General features: G+C 48.8%; 1 protein-coding gene across 3 annotated transcripts in view; it reads left to right on the forward strand.

The window, feature by feature from the left end:
- The window catches only part of PI4KB (phosphatidylinositol 4-kinase beta), a 60795-nt gene extending 48207 nt beyond the window's left edge, over positions 1-12588 (forward strand). For all 3 annotated transcript variants that reach the window (XM_054010422.1, XM_054010420.1, XM_054010423.1), the window contains 8 exons: positions 1712-1939; positions 2914-3023; positions 4058-4162; positions 4914-5037; positions 5129-5394; positions 6127-6259; positions 6811-6931; positions 10830-12588. In XM_054010422.1, coding sequence (XP_053866397.1) covers positions 1712-1939; positions 2914-3023; positions 4058-4162; positions 4914-5037; positions 5129-5394; positions 6127-6259; positions 6811-6931; positions 10830-11011 — 1269 coding nt within the window. In that variant the 3' untranslated portion in view covers positions 11012-12588. The remainder of the gene's footprint in view (positions 1-1711; positions 1940-2913; positions 3024-4057; positions 4163-4913; positions 5038-5128; positions 5395-6126; positions 6260-6810; positions 6932-10829) is intronic.
- The last annotated feature ends 2383 nt before the right edge of the window (positions 12589-14971 follow it).

Here is a 14971-nt window from a genome sequence, read left to right on the forward strand (position 1 = left end):
GCATTGTAAAATTAGCACTTCCCTTAACAGCTGACTTCAGAGAACCCAGCCTGAAGAACGTAGCTCACTGCATCTTACGGATATTAAGCTAAATAAATAATCATTCACCTTCTCTTAACCAGGCCTAAATAAGATTCACCTGGCAGGGTCTGTCGTCACCATATGGTACAGAGATGTAGCAGGTAGAGCAGCATATAGCAGCCCCGTTGCTTCCCTGCTATCATTGCCTGGGCTGCATCACTTGAGAAGGTCAAGGACTCGAGAGAGGTAGGAAGAGGAGTCCATGCAAGGGGAGTTGGGAGGGGAGAGGCCAGAGAAGGCTTGAGCGAGAGGAAGTTTCCCCAAAGCTTTCTAATGTTAGGTTTGAGATGTTCCTGGAGTCATGTCCCTCTGAGCCACCTTCAAACCCTAACAACAGCCCTTCAGAAAAAGGGCCGAGTTTAATGGTGGCGTGGTTTCAGTGCTGTGTGATAAGAACTGGATTTCAGCAGCATAACTCCCGTGGAAACAAATGGGACCTGCAGGCATTCAGCATCTGAGAGTCCAGCCCAATAATGTCAGAAAAATCGACCAGAGAGATTAGGGTAATATTCATAGCTGGGTTATATCTAAGCTACTGGCATCTGGGGCAGAATATAAGGCCGCTCTTTTAAAGGGTTGTTTCTTCATGGCTTTGAGCTCTGGCAAAGCTCATAAGCACGCAAGCGCTCCCATTAACTCCAGTCACACTACTCACCAGGGCCGCCCAGAGGATTCAGGGGGCCTGGGGCAAAGCAATTTTGGGAGCCCCTTCCATAAAAAAAAGTTAGAATATTATATTCTCATGGGGGCCCCTGTGGGGCAAATTGCCCCACTTGCCCCCCCCGCCCCCTCGGGCGGCCCTGCTACTCATGTGCTTCAAGTTAAGCATGTTCTGATGTGCTTTGTGAGGTCGCTGCCAAAATGCTCAGTACCTTGCAGGATTGAGCCCTCCAAGCTCACCGTTTTTTCTTCCGGTGGTTGTAAGTTAGTTTTGCATTGATGTGAATGTTACTGATGTCCCTTAAATATCAGAGTCAAATACGCACTTTGGTGCTACTCAAGGTAATTAGCATCTGACACTAAGCAGGTCTTGTTCCATTTACCTTACTCTGTGCACCTGTGCTTGTGCACTAAACAAGCCGAGATACTTCTAGTTTCAAAATATTGCAATATTATTTTATTTGATCCTCTCATTTTCAGTATCAATACAAATGACTATAATCCCCTTCCTGCCTTCATCTGGAATGTAAATTAAAGGCATATTTATTAGTTACATACTTTAATTGCCTACCAGTGATGGTACCACTGAAAATTGTAGAGAGTACCAGGGTCTAGGACTCAGAGTCAGGAACTCCCAAACGTGGCACTAACTTGGTCTGTGACACACAAACCTCTGTTTTCCCATTTGTAAAAAGACTTAGCTTACTCCAGAGTATTTGGAAGACAGCGATTATTATTAGTCACAGGACTTTGGTAGCAAGTGTGAGCCCTAGTCCTGGACCAAGACCATGGCTAAGATGAGACAGCGGGTAGATTGATTTAAGTTCAGGGTGGTTTGATGATGGAACAGCTAGATACTGGCCAGTGTTAAAAGTGAACTGCAAAGCAAGAGAGAAATGAAGGACTCGGACCCTGGCCAGTGTAAGTTGTGTCACCCTGTGTGAGTGACATTTGTTTCTGCTTCCCTCAGGCTCCTTATTTAATCTACGTTGAAGTACTTGAATGTGAAAATTTTGACACCACTAATGTGCCGGCCCGGATTCCGGAAAACCGCATCCGGAGTACGAGGTCTGTGGAGAACCTGCCAGAATGTGGGATCACTCATGAGCAGAGGGCCAGCAGCTTCACCACCGTTCCCAACTATGACAACGATGATGAAGCCTGGTCTGTGGACGATATTGGGGAACTGCAGGTGGAGGTGAGGCAGCCAATGGCGCTGGAGCCAAACTCCCCGTCGCGAAGCCTAGAAACCCAGTGGGGAAAATGAGTCCTAGCCATAGAACTGCGTCCCTGTTGTAAGGGAGAGGGGACACATAGTGCAGTCTGTTCTCGGTGGGACCTCCCCTACTCAGACGGTTCCTATTTTGGTGACTCCTTGCAGCCAAGGAGGCCTGGATGCTGTTCTCTGTGCCAGAGCGGAGTCGCTTGAGTGGAATACACAAGGGTTTGTCTCTTTGCCATGCTCAGCAGGATGTCTCTACAGCTTTGTCTGTAATGTCTTACTCCTTCCCTTTCGGTATGTCCCGCAGTGAGAGTGCTGAGCTAGCTGGAGCACGGCTGCATTCTAGAACTAGTTGGTGAACAAGGGACTTCCCAGCCATGATTGTGGTAGGAGTAGCTGCCTGGCTTGTAAAGGAAAGGTGTGTGCAAGAGACTTTCTCTTGTGAGCAGCCTTTTGTGCACTGAAAGCTTTTGTACAGTGCAGCACATCCCAGGCACGGAGTGCAAACAACAACGTGAAATCTTCATCCTAACCCATTAAAATGCCGTGGCTCGGAGATCAAAATAGCAAGCCTGCCTGGAGCCCTGGATTCAAATCTTGGCAGGAGAGACTCCGTCATTCATCCTGTCAAGGTAGATAATCGAGTGCTGTGCAGTTCACTCTGTGCCCGTTCTTCTCTTTCGGATGAGACCTTAAAAATGGGGCCTGTCTGTGCTGCATGGCTATTAAAGGTCCCATGGGACACTTCTCATAGCCAGGGTTTGCCCTGCTGTTGGACAGTGTGTAAGCTCACCTCCTTCACCCTAGAAGTGGCTGCTTCAGTGGCTCTGAACGTGATTAATGGATCCTTTGGACTGAAAGGTTTATAAATGTAACATTTTATCATTTTGCACTAAGGAGAACGCTGAGACTTGCTGGTCTGTAACTCAGTCTTGCGTCTCTCTTTCCAGCTTCCGGAGATGCACACCAACAGCTGTGACAATATTTCCCAGTTCTCTGTGGACAGCATCACCAGCCAAGACAGCAAAGAGCCTGTGTTCATAGCAGCTGGCGATATTAGGTAACAGTGAGCTTGTGTTGTGGCGGGGAGATTTCCCTTGCTGTAACAGGGATTCTTCAAGACCGCAGAGCCTGGAGATGGGTTTCACTGGCTTTATTTAAAACAAGCCTTTGTGTCAGGTGAGGAGGAGTAACACAGGGCATCTCCATTAAATCTCTGGAGAAAAAGCCCGTTAGTTAGTACTCCTCATCTTTCTCACTTAGCCTGAGCATCAAGTGCCCGTATGTTCCTGGACTGGAGGCAGGTGAGGACTGAATAATGGCTGTGTGTAATGGGATGTGCAGCATGAATTAATTCCAAAGCCTCTTCTAAACAGGTGGCTCTTTCACCTAAGCAAAGTTCAGTGTCAGGTCTGAGTCTCTTTGAAAACTAGGAGCAAGACCAAAGTCAAAAGGTAAATTCTTCATCAGGGGAGTCAGTTGACCATTTAGTAGCCATTTGGTGATACATGTGGTGTGAGCATGCATGTTACAACAGATCTGAGATCTCAGAAGCTAAATAAGCTTAGGCCAGGTCAGTACTTGAAGGCACGATCTCCAAGGGAAACATGAAGCTACAGGAGCTGGAGTTGATGGTTCAGTTGGTGAGGTTCTTCTTTGGAGATGGTACTTGATGCAGCCTCTTAGCTAGCTTTAGGAGGTGCAGTGTTGCTGAAAATTGGCTCACTTGAATGAGACTGAAGACTGTGGTTCTGCCCATGTGTGTCCCAAAGACATAGTGGTGGAAGCCCCATTTTCCTAATTTGTAGGAGTAAATTCAGCCCATGGAAAATTAACCTCTGCTGTTTCCGTTAGATACGGCATTCGTTTTCATCCCCTACCTGAAACTGTTGGGTAGGATTGTTGCACTGTTAAACAACAGTGTTGGAGACCACTCCAAAGCGGGGTCTGCATGTCAGTGATGGGTGAAGTGATCCCTGACAATACAAGCTTTGTAAGGTGCTTTGGGCTAACATGTGTATGATGGTATTGCATTGTCACTGAAACCTCTCTTGTGGAAAGCAGACTTGTATTTTTAATGACTTTACTTTCTAGACGGCGCCTCTCCGAGCAGCTCGCACACACCCCAACAGCTTTCAGGAGGGACCCTGAGGATCCTTCTGCTGTTGCCCTGAAGGAGCCCTGGCAGGAGAAAGTCAGGTATGAGTGAAGGAGGTGGGTGGGGTACATGGGAAAGCTGAATCGCCCCATTCCTGTAATAGGTCCGTGTTGAAATCCCAGCTACGTCTCTATGGAATAGCTTCCCTTGGGGCTGCCTGTGCTGATTTGCTCTGTAAGTAAATGTGGGGCCTCAGCTTTGGGCCCTGGCGGCCTTTAGGGAGCAAATATTGACTCAGATTCAGGATTTTCAAAACAAAAGGTCCTCCGTACACAGCAGTGATTGATTTAGGCTCCGTGTTCCAGGGCGCTCTGAGTCCCGCAAGCTTGGTGCTTGGCTTATTCTTTTGGAGCGGGTGTGATTGTGGGTGGGAGGGGAAGTGATAGAAAAGGGCCTTATTTCCTTCCAGTGCTGCTTAATTCCTGCTGCTGTATAGTTTGGCATCTTCTCTGCTTGTTTAACATTGATCTATGGCACTTGGTCAGGGCCCCGTTGTGTCAGTGCTATACAAACATAATAAATGACTGTCCCGGCTCCAAGAACTGACAGTCCTAAAGCCCCAAGTCAGCAAAGCACTGAAGACTATCCCTGTTTAGCAAAGCATTTAAGCACATGCTAGCAGTGAAAGAGAAACATCCCTAGCCTAGAAATTCTTGAATCGAAATCCACCTCTTGGTACTGACTTACAGCTGCTGTCTTGTTACTACGCTGTTGTGCTAGGCTCTTTCCAGAGATACCATGGAGCAGGCAGAGGCTCTCCTCGGTCTTTAACCCTTTGCGATTTCCCCACAGGCGGATCAGGGAAGGCTCCCCTTATGGCCATCTTCCAAACTGGCGCCTCCTCTCGGTGATTGTCAAATGTGGAGATGACCTCCGGCAAGAATTGCTAGCGTTCCAGGTCCTTAAACAACTGCAGGTAGGAAAAGAGCAAGACACCGCCCACTAGTGCTGTGGGTCTGTAAACGCAGCCCATTGGTGCGTTTGACTCACAACACTCTCTCTTTCAGTCTATTTGGGAGCAGGAGCGCGTGCCCTTGTGGATCAAGCCATACAAGATCCTCGTCATCTCTGCAGACAGCGGCATGATCGAGCCGGTTGTCAACGCAGTGTCCATCCACCAAGTCAAGAAACAATCCCAGCTCTCGCTGCTGGACTACTTCCTCCAGGAGCATGGCAACTACACTACCGAAGCGTTTCTGACGGCCCAGAGGAACTTTGTGCAGAGCTGTGCTGGCTACTGCCTGGTGTGCTACCTGCTACAGGTCAAAGACAGGTGGGCCCTGTGTGTTGGAGTGAAGAGGCTGCAGTCCGAGCACAAAGAATTTCCATGCCATCCTTGCCCATCGGGCCTTGGGACCAACCACTGTAGGGCGGCAATCAGGGAATTGCTGTCTTGAGTATTGACCCTTAGAGAAGTGTATTAAACCCCCCAAAGCGGGTAGTAAGGTTTGAAGGACTTTCCAAAATGGCATCCATTATTCAAGATTCCATTTACCTCTCCGTGTCTTCTCCCTCTCCCCGCTGTATGTGTCAGGGAATCCCTGAGAGCAGTGGCATCCTCTCCTGGTGCTTGCTGGGGAATCAGAACAGTGGGAAGTGGCTGGTGTGTCACCATAGGGGAACCTGAAATTTCAGTGGTGAGAGTTCGTTTGTGTTGAAGCCGGGCTGCTTGGAGCGTTCGCTGTGTAATTGCAGGGCTGTTTTGTAAGCAATAAACCCCCATATATGTACCTAGTTAAAACGTTATTTTTTGGTAGTGTTGTACAAGAGGCAGAGAAAATGTACAGCCCTGTGTGTACTTGACATTAACAGGTGATGCTGCTGGCTTCAACTGAAGCCAGTACCTATTTGTTTTGTCAGTGCTCAAGCAGTTGCTCCTCCGCATTGGGTGAGGACCTTTCAGCTCTTTACCGTGTGGGGACGTGGTTCTCCAGCTGGCAAGGAGGTGGTGTCTGAAATATGAGCTCGTTGATAGTTTTCTCTCTCGTTCTCATTTCCCTTCAAGGCACAATGGCAATATATTGCTGGATGCAGATGGACACATCATCCATATAGATTTTGGGTTCATTCTCTCCAGCTCCCCCAGGAACCTTGGCTTCGAGACATCTGCCTTCAAGCTCACAACGGAGTTCGTTGATGTAAGTGAACTATAGCTACATTCTGCCAGGAAGGAAAAGGGTCTTGTGGTTTGAGGCACAGAATCAGGAGCCAGGAAACCTGAGTTCTGTTCCCAGATTTGGGAGGGTGTGTGGTCTAGTGGTTAGAGCAGGGGACTGGAATCCCAGACTCTTGGGTTCTCTTCCATACACACTTCCTCTGTGATCTTGGGCAAATCCCTTCTTCTCTTTGCATCAGTTTCCCCATCTGTACAAGAGGGGTGATTCCTACTTCTTGTGGAAGAGTAGTTACGAGAATTGTAATTGATTTCTGCAAAGTATTCAAATGAACGGCACTGTAGAAGACAATTCTTATTCCTAAAGAACTCTCAGATCCTAGGAAGAAAGTTGATATAGAAGTGCAAAGTCTTACCATAAAGTTAGATCCTTCAAATAAAGGTGCCTTTTTAAATAATTCCTGATGTGCTTTCCCAGCTGCCCTTGCTGGCAGGGCTGCTGTTGGAATTTCCTCTCTAAGGAACGCTTTTGGCATGTCACTGGAACCCGTGCTCACTGTCTGATCTGCTTTCCAGGTCATGGGCGGTCTGGATGGTGATATGTTTAACTACTACAAGATGCTGATGCTGCAAGGCCTCATCGCTGCCCGAAAGCACATGGATAAAGTCGTGCAGATTGTGGAGATAATGCAGCAAGGTATGGCACTGCTTTCCGGCCTCATGGCTCCCACCTGCTCTTACACACGGCAGGACACCGAGGGGCATTTCACACACCTGTGCTGTGAAAGGGGAGACAGCTAAGGCTAGATGCAGAATTTTTCTCCCTCTCTCTGCCCTCCAAATGGTCTTTCTTTTCATTGCGCAGCATTGGGCAAGTGTTCCCACATGGAAAACAGACATTCAACACCACATGAAAATCTGGCCGTTCAGACAATATTAGATCTTCGTGCGAGACCCATGATGCATCCGCATAAGACCATTTGAATTGTAGTGATTTGAATATAGAGGATGCGTGGAGGAGGTCTTGTGTAATGGTGAGAGCGGGGGATTGGGACTCAGGTCACCTGGGTTCTGTTCTCAGCTCTCCCACTCACTCTGTGTGACTTTGGAAGAGTCATTTAGGGGCTGATTTTCAGAAGTGCCGAGCACCACCCGTAAGTCCAGCTTACGTCAATGGGAGCAGCAAGCGCTCCGACTTAAATTTTCCCTTAAGTGGCGTCCCTGCCTATCTGAAGGCGTTGTAAGGATTAGTGTATAGACAGCCCTTTAATCTCCTGTGAGGAAAAGAACTAGAGGAGAATTATCATGACACTCCTGTAGGCATTCAGTCAGATTGCTAATGCTGGGAAACGGCAGCATGCTTTGATCCGATCTCATTCTGTGTATGTCGTCTAACCTACTATTTAACTACTGTGTGTGTGTGTGTGGGGGGGGGGGATTCTGTGGAAAGATAAATAGGTTTGGCAGGACCGAGCTTCTGAAGAGCGGGCACCTCGCTTGCTGATCTTGACTCCTTTCTTTAAAATGTAATTTGCAACGTTGCCTGCCATGGGGAAAATGGTTTGCCAATCATAATGCTCCTGTGGCCGCTTGAAGTGTGGAGAGAAGCAAGCCAATAACTGAGTGTGTGTCAGTTTGGCCTCTAGATTGCCAGAGATGTTTCGGAGAAAGCCAGCAGAACCAGGTCCATACGGCAGTGCAGGTCGTCTGTGAGTGTCAGGAAGCAGAATAGAATATTCACAGATAAGTTTGCTATTGTATGAGATCTTAAAGGGGCTAGCGGCCCAGTGCTCCCCAACTAGTAGTGTGTGCACTGAGACTGGCACTCTGAGCTCCCCCCACCCAATCCTCTGTGCAAGGACGGGGGTGCCACTGCTGCCTGCCCGCCATCTAGCGGTGCATGGTCAAACCTGCCATGGGGCTTTGCTTTCTCTTGCAGGCTCCAGGCAATGTCCAAGCACCGTGGCAGGTTAGAGCAGCCCCAGTTGAGTGGGGGGGGGGAGGGAGGGTGGGTTGGCTGGGACAGCTGAGATCTTAGTCTGATAAATGTTCCACTCTATCAACCTCACTGCAGCAGGATTATATTCACTACATTCCCCTTACAGGACCAGGGAAACTGTCCCTAATGCAGGGGTGGGCAAACTTTTTGGGCCGAGGGCCACATCTGGGTGGGAAAATTGTATGCAGGTCAGGGGGTTGGGGTGCGTGAGGGAGTGCAGGGTGTGGGAGGGGCTGCGGTGTTCAGGAAGGGGCTCAGGGCAAGGGATTGGGGCAGAGGAGGGGTGTGGGGTATATGCGGGGGCTCAGTGAAGGGGGTTGGGGTGCGGAGTGCAGGAGGGGGCTCGGCAGGGGTGCGGGAGGGGGCTCAGGGCAGGGGGTTGGGGAGCAGGGGGGGTGCAGGATGTACGAGGGGGCTCAGGGCAGGGAGTTGGGGTGCAGGAGGGGTGCGAGGTGTAGGCAGGGGGCTTAGGGCAGGGACTTGGGGGGCGGGGTGCAGGCATGGTTCGGACTCTGGCCCGGCGCCGCCTACCTAAAGCAGCTCCGGGGAGGCAGCGGCACGCGCCAGGGCAGGCTCCCTGCACGCCTGCCCTGTCCCTGGCCCCACGCCACTCCAGGCAGCGCTGTGGCCCCTGAGGAAGGCGGTGGCAGAGGGCTCTGCGTGCGTTGCCCTTGCTGCACCTCCAGGCACCTCCCCCAAAGCTCCCATTGGCCACAGTTCCCCGTTCCCAGCCAATGGGAGCTGCGGGGGGCAGTGCCTGGAGGCAAGGGCAATGCGTGGAGCCCTCTGCCCCCTCGCCTGGGGGCCACAGGGAAGTGGTGCCAGCCGCTTCTGTAGAGCGGCACAGCGCCATGGGGGGGCAATCCCGCGGGCCAGATCCAAAGCCCTGAGGGGCCGGATCCGGCCTGCGGGCACTTGCCCACCTCTGCCCTAACGCAAGCATTCAGGGGATGCATCACCAAGCTACAGCTTTGCAGCTAGGATCCTATGGTCAGGTCGTCTAATGGTTAGAGCAGAGAGTATTGGGAATCTGGGTTCTGTTTCCAGCCTGGTCATAAGAGCAGAGGGAAAAGGAAATCAAAAATGTTGTAGATATTGTAACTTTATTTCCCTACTATAACACACTTAGCTACCTAAATTAGAGGAGTGGAAATAACCATCCAATCTTATACCATTGCACAGTGGAAGGTCCCACCTAGCTGTAAGTGAATTGGGTCTGTTCCCCTTTAAAATTACACAGAGGGCAATCCCCAGTCTTAATCTATTTCATTGTTTCACTGGACATTCACGTCGGTGTTCTGATGATGTCTACACAGTGCCCTCTCTCTGCATTGGGTTGCAGTCTGTTACTCCTAGCTAGTTCGCAGCTCTCCCTGCAGCAAGTAACCAAGCTTGAAGCAGTTCATAGATTCATAGAGGTTAAGGCCAGAAAGGACCGTTATGACCGCGTAGTCTGACCCCCTGCAGTCCTCAAACATAGTTGCCACCCCAGTACGTTAAAAACACCATTTACCTCCACACACACCCAGTTACGGAGAGAGTTACAACCTCATTCATCAGTTCTACTTGCACACTGACCTCTGCATGCCTGTCTGGCCATTCAGGCTAGAGACCAGCTAGCAGCAGCCTTGTTGGACCATTTCCAAATGACTTGTTGCTGGTGTGGTTCAATACTTCCTTTGCAGTTCTATATCCCAGACTGTAAAACCCTCCAGCACCAAGCAAGGATGCTGCACACATGCAGAATAACTAGTTGGTAACCCTCACCCTGAATCAGCAGCTCTTCCTCCCTCCCTCCCCTCTCCCGCTGCATTTGGCTGAAGTTTCACGGCAGGGTGAGTTGGGAAGAGCCCGGGTTAGGGTATCACAGTTCAAAGTCTGTGTGGTGCAGTGGGGGAAAGAAATGGGGAATCAGTCACATTCCTCCACTGGGCACCTGTTTCAAGCATCCACCGAGGTATTCCTCACCTGGCAGAGACTGGCTTTCCAATTACACATCAAACAGTATTGTATTGGAATACTCGGGGGACTTTAAAGTGGTCGCTTAAGAAATTAGGGGTTGTCCGTTCGTTCGGGCTTTGCCTACTTTTCTGTATTAGCTCCTTAACTAGACTGGCTTAAGCACCACACAGCACACAACCGTAACATTGTGTCAGCCGGTCTGTTAACCCTAGCCTGGACGAGTTAGCCACCCCCAGTTGATGGGTGAAATGTATGTCCTTGCTTATACTGAAGACCAGCTCTCCAGCTGCTGTGAATGGCTGCAGCTCCGTTGGAACTAGTGGGGCAGATCCCCACTAGTCATATGTCTGTGCAACTCCATTGGAGTTGATGGTGTTACTCCATTTTACACCAGCTGACCATGTGGACCAATGCTATGGTTGTGAACACTTGTTCTTGTCGCTTCCTAGTGCAGACAAGACCTTAATGGGACCCTCTGTGCAGGTTTCACTGTCATTACTAGACAGCAGTTGCAAAACGTGCCTCCCAAACCAGGCTGCTCCGACTCTCAACTATTCTGTGTAAGTTCTTCCCGCTGCTTTGGAATTCACTGTTAACTCTGCTCCTCATCTCCTCCTCTGTCCCCATGTGTTAGGTTCTCAGCTGCCCTGTTTCCATGGCTCCAGTACCATCCGCAACCTGAAGGAGCGTTTCCACATGAACATGACGGAGGAGCAGCTGCAGTTGCTCATTGAACAGATGGTGGACGGCAGCATGCGGTCGATCACCACCAAACTCTATGATGGCTTCCAGTACCTCACCAATGGCATCATGTGACGGCTGCACCCCTGCCACCAACTCGAGGATGGCTTTTGTCGTGGCCACAGTGTCCAGCTGGAGACCTACCACCTGGCCGAGGGAAAAGGTCTTGCCCCTTGTGGTGAAGGGAGCCAAGCAGTAGCACCTCCTGGGTGCTGGGTTTACCGGACTCTCAAACCAACCACAACAAAAAACAGTGTTCAGAGAAGCAAAATCCACGCGTGAAATTGACTAAAACAAAAAGGATCATGTGGCAACCATTGCGATCACGTTTAATGTGACCGCGGGGTCCAGGCGTTGGTGAGACAAAGCCATCAGCGCTCTGTGGACAACAGAGCATCTACTAGACACCAGAACCATGTGTACATCAGTTCCTCCCATCTTTATTTCAGTATTATGCCTGTTGATGTCCTGTGAACTCTTCCACAATCTCATAAATGTTTAGGGCCTGGGGTGGAGGGGGCCAAAACCATCCTCCTCCCTGAATCTGGTATTTGCCGATATTTTGAGCCTTCTGCTAGCACCACTTGAATGCAGTTGAGGTGAATCCCCATCAGCCCCCAACCCTGCATGTTCCTGTACAGCATCGTCAGCATTATTTGACTCTTCTGATGTTGGTTTGGCTTTTTTCACCCTTTGCACATTTTAATGTAAGTTTAAGTTGCAAGTTAGACAACAAACGTGTCTTGAGATCATAGGTGACTAGACACAACTCCTGTAGCACAGTCTTCACCTTCTGGAGCATAGGGTTATTAGGACTTAGATATTTTTGTTTCCTTTCATCCACATCTCTCATAGTCTGGCCATGCAACCGCATGCCCATCTGTCTTTCTTTGGGCACCTTTTTGACTTTGTTCCACAAATCTGGGGCTGTGAAGCTTTCCCCTGCAATAATATCCGACTGAATGCTTCATGGGTTTGTGCCACACTGAATGTCTTGTCCTTGGCTGATGATCCCTGAACTCACGCTGCCTTGAACTCAGCAGCGGGGCTACACATCGCTTTGTGTGTGGTATCCGCACAGGGGTTACATTTCCGTGGATGAGGAGTTTTTACATCTACCTGGATCGGACCTCTAAATGCAGAATGTTCCCCTGGAGGTTATAACCTGTCCCATCCCTCCTCGGTGGTGTACTTTGCCCTGAGCCAAGTTTCATGGCTCCCAGGGAGTGAGGCAAAACGTGGACTGATGTTGCTAGTTCTCTCCCTAGGGTAACTGAAGGCCAGTCTCGGCTTATTATCCATCTTACCTTGCTAGCATACCTAGCTAGAGTTCAGGAGACAGGATGACCTTTAGTTTTGCGGCAAGCAGGGCATAGCTAGTGCCTTTTTTCAGTTTTAAGTAAAGAAGTGATCGTGCTAATTTTTCATCCCCGGAAACAGGTCAAAAGCAGATGCTGACAAGCACAAAGTTATTGCAAAGAACCAGTAGAACGCAGCTGTGAAGTCGTAAGTCCAGGCTGTTTGGCATATAGATCCAGGGCACGGAAATAACTCTATGCTGGGTTGATTTCATTTTAAAAACTCCCTTTCCGCTACTCTCCAGCTGAGAGCATCTGTACTTTATAAAGAGCAACAAGGTTTGATTTGTTGAAGCTTCTCCATTTCTCTGTATTAATATAACTCTATTCAGACACAAGTCCCCTCCCTTGTCCTGTCTCCCCTCAGTGTATTCAGACTTCCTGCAGCTGCTGATCAGAGGGTGGAATCCCCTACTACCTGAGTGTATGTGATTTGTTACCTCAGTCCTTGTTCTCCTCCACCCCCCCCATCGACTCCTGTTGTGGACTCTCATGTTAATAGGTGTGTTTGTTTAGTGCTACTTTGCCATGTTGATTATTTAGCATTTTTTAACTGTATTTTAACATTATGGGATAGAGGTTTCTGGCAGGAAGAGGCAGTATTTCCAAGTTTTGCAACCAGAAGTTCAAACCACTGTGTACCCTCCTGCAGCCCAACAGATGAGCAGCGAGCTAGGCTTAACTGTCTCCCAACTGCAGTTAAAAAAGACAGGGGGGGGGGGGGGGGCATAATCTTCCGTCACTCTCTGCTCTCAAAACCAGTTTATTCTTGTTACCGGTTTGGAAATGGATTGGCAAAACGTAAGGTATGGCTTTTTACTGTCCACTGAAGGAATGATGAAAGGTCTGAAACTCTTCTCCTCTGTTTGCACACACACACACACACACCCATGCTTTAATTTCCACCGATCCTTTGAGACTGAATCCTTCGTTTGTGTTACGGAGTCTGCTTCATTTCCATAAACATTGACTTTGTGAAGAGTGGGGAACGCTTGGGTAGCAATATTCTCATCCTTGCAGGTGGGAATAGAAAAGGACCTAGCATTAGTTTCATTACAAAAAACAACAAAACACTGACCTAGTTTGTCTGTTCTGTTTTTTAATTTTTCCCCTTCAGTTCCTCCTTGTAACTGCGGTTGTGACCCAGCTGTTCCCGGAGCAGCCAGCAATGGCTCGGAAAAGGGGCTGTAGATTTTAAGGAACAATCTGAATTTCTGTGGGAAAGACCCAGCATTGCAACGCCAGAGGGGTGGAGCTAGAAATGATAGAATTGTTTGGATGATCAGTGTGTGGGGCGGGGTGGTATTGCTCTAATAGAAGGGCAAAAAGTAACTCTGAATGTTGGAAAAATTAGTGATACTTGTCACATTTTGTAGCACAGAAGCAGATTTGCAGGCTGCTGTGTTGAATGAGGTTACACTCCTGTAATCAACCTGGCAGTGGTAATTCTGAGGGTTTCAATTTGTAGGAGCAGCCCATGACGTGTTGGTCATTTGGGCTACTACTAAATTTCGGAGCAGCGAAAGGATCATTTTAAAACTTAGCAATTGGCTTGTTTTTTTGGTGGGGGTCACGGGGATTTAACTTTTGGGTCACATTTAGGCTTCGTTTACTCATTTGTATGTCACGTAACAGCCTGTTGAATTGTCAGGAAACTGCTTTAGTTGCTAACGTCACGTTTCAGCTCCTGCCGCGACTCAAGCTTGTTTGGCTGTAAAAAAGCCCCAAGCAGACACTTCAAATGACTCCATCTTGCTTCTTAGCTTCCCCCTCTGCGTTTATACTGACCTGGAAATGAACGGCAACCAGGTTCCCCTTTAATGTAGCAAATGACATACGGATACCCCATGATCGGATGTACTGAGCCCATAGTAACAGCATTGCTGCAAGTAGCAAGTGAAATGGTGTCCCTATATACAAGTTACCCAGCCAGTTGGGTGACTTCTGCAGATTGTTGCTACATAATCTGGATGGGAGCCTATGGAATGTAGTTTTCATTTAACATCCTCATGGAGAGTACGTTTGAACAGCTAAAAGGGGATGGGCTGCTTGACCGCAAGAGGAGAGGGACAAAAATAAGATCCTAATAGGCCATAGGAATGGCCTCTCCTTGAGCAGAAGCGAACACCCTTTCTGACAGCTGCTGCTGGCTACACAGACTGTATGTGAACCTTTCAATGTGTGGGGATTTTTTATTTTCCTATTCAGTAAGGATGGGCCAAACTCAGAAATAAAATATACAACCAGAACTTGGTTTCTAATAAAATGTCCTTTTTAAAAAAACAAAATCTGGTGCAGAAATTGCTGACTGCGTCTCGTTAATTGCTGACGGCTTAAGAAAAAGCTTCCAGGGGAAAGCTCTGGTGGGAAAGATTGCTTTGCGCTTCCTATCACACCCCTAGGCTTGCATAAAACAGATTAAATGCATGTGGTCGAGTTTGACCCCGAAGGACCCCTGGGGGCAGATCTTGAACTTAACCGCGGTTTTCAGGACAGATCTAGTTTTTTTTAACCTCCTTTGAATACTAATCCTCATCAGAGGATTTCCAAGCACTACACACAGGTGAGTAAGCATTATCCTCATTTTACACGTGGGGAAACTGAGGCACCCTGCTATGACTTGATGAAGGCTATGCAGTGAGTCAGTGGCGGAGCAGAAGGATGGTCTTGTGCGTAA

This window comes from Malaclemys terrapin, chromosome 21 (assembly GCF_027887155.1).
Source record: "Malaclemys terrapin pileata isolate rMalTer1 chromosome 21, rMalTer1.hap1, whole genome shotgun sequence".
NCBI classification, from domain to species: domain Eukaryota; kingdom Metazoa; phylum Chordata; order Testudines; family Emydidae; genus Malaclemys; species Malaclemys terrapin.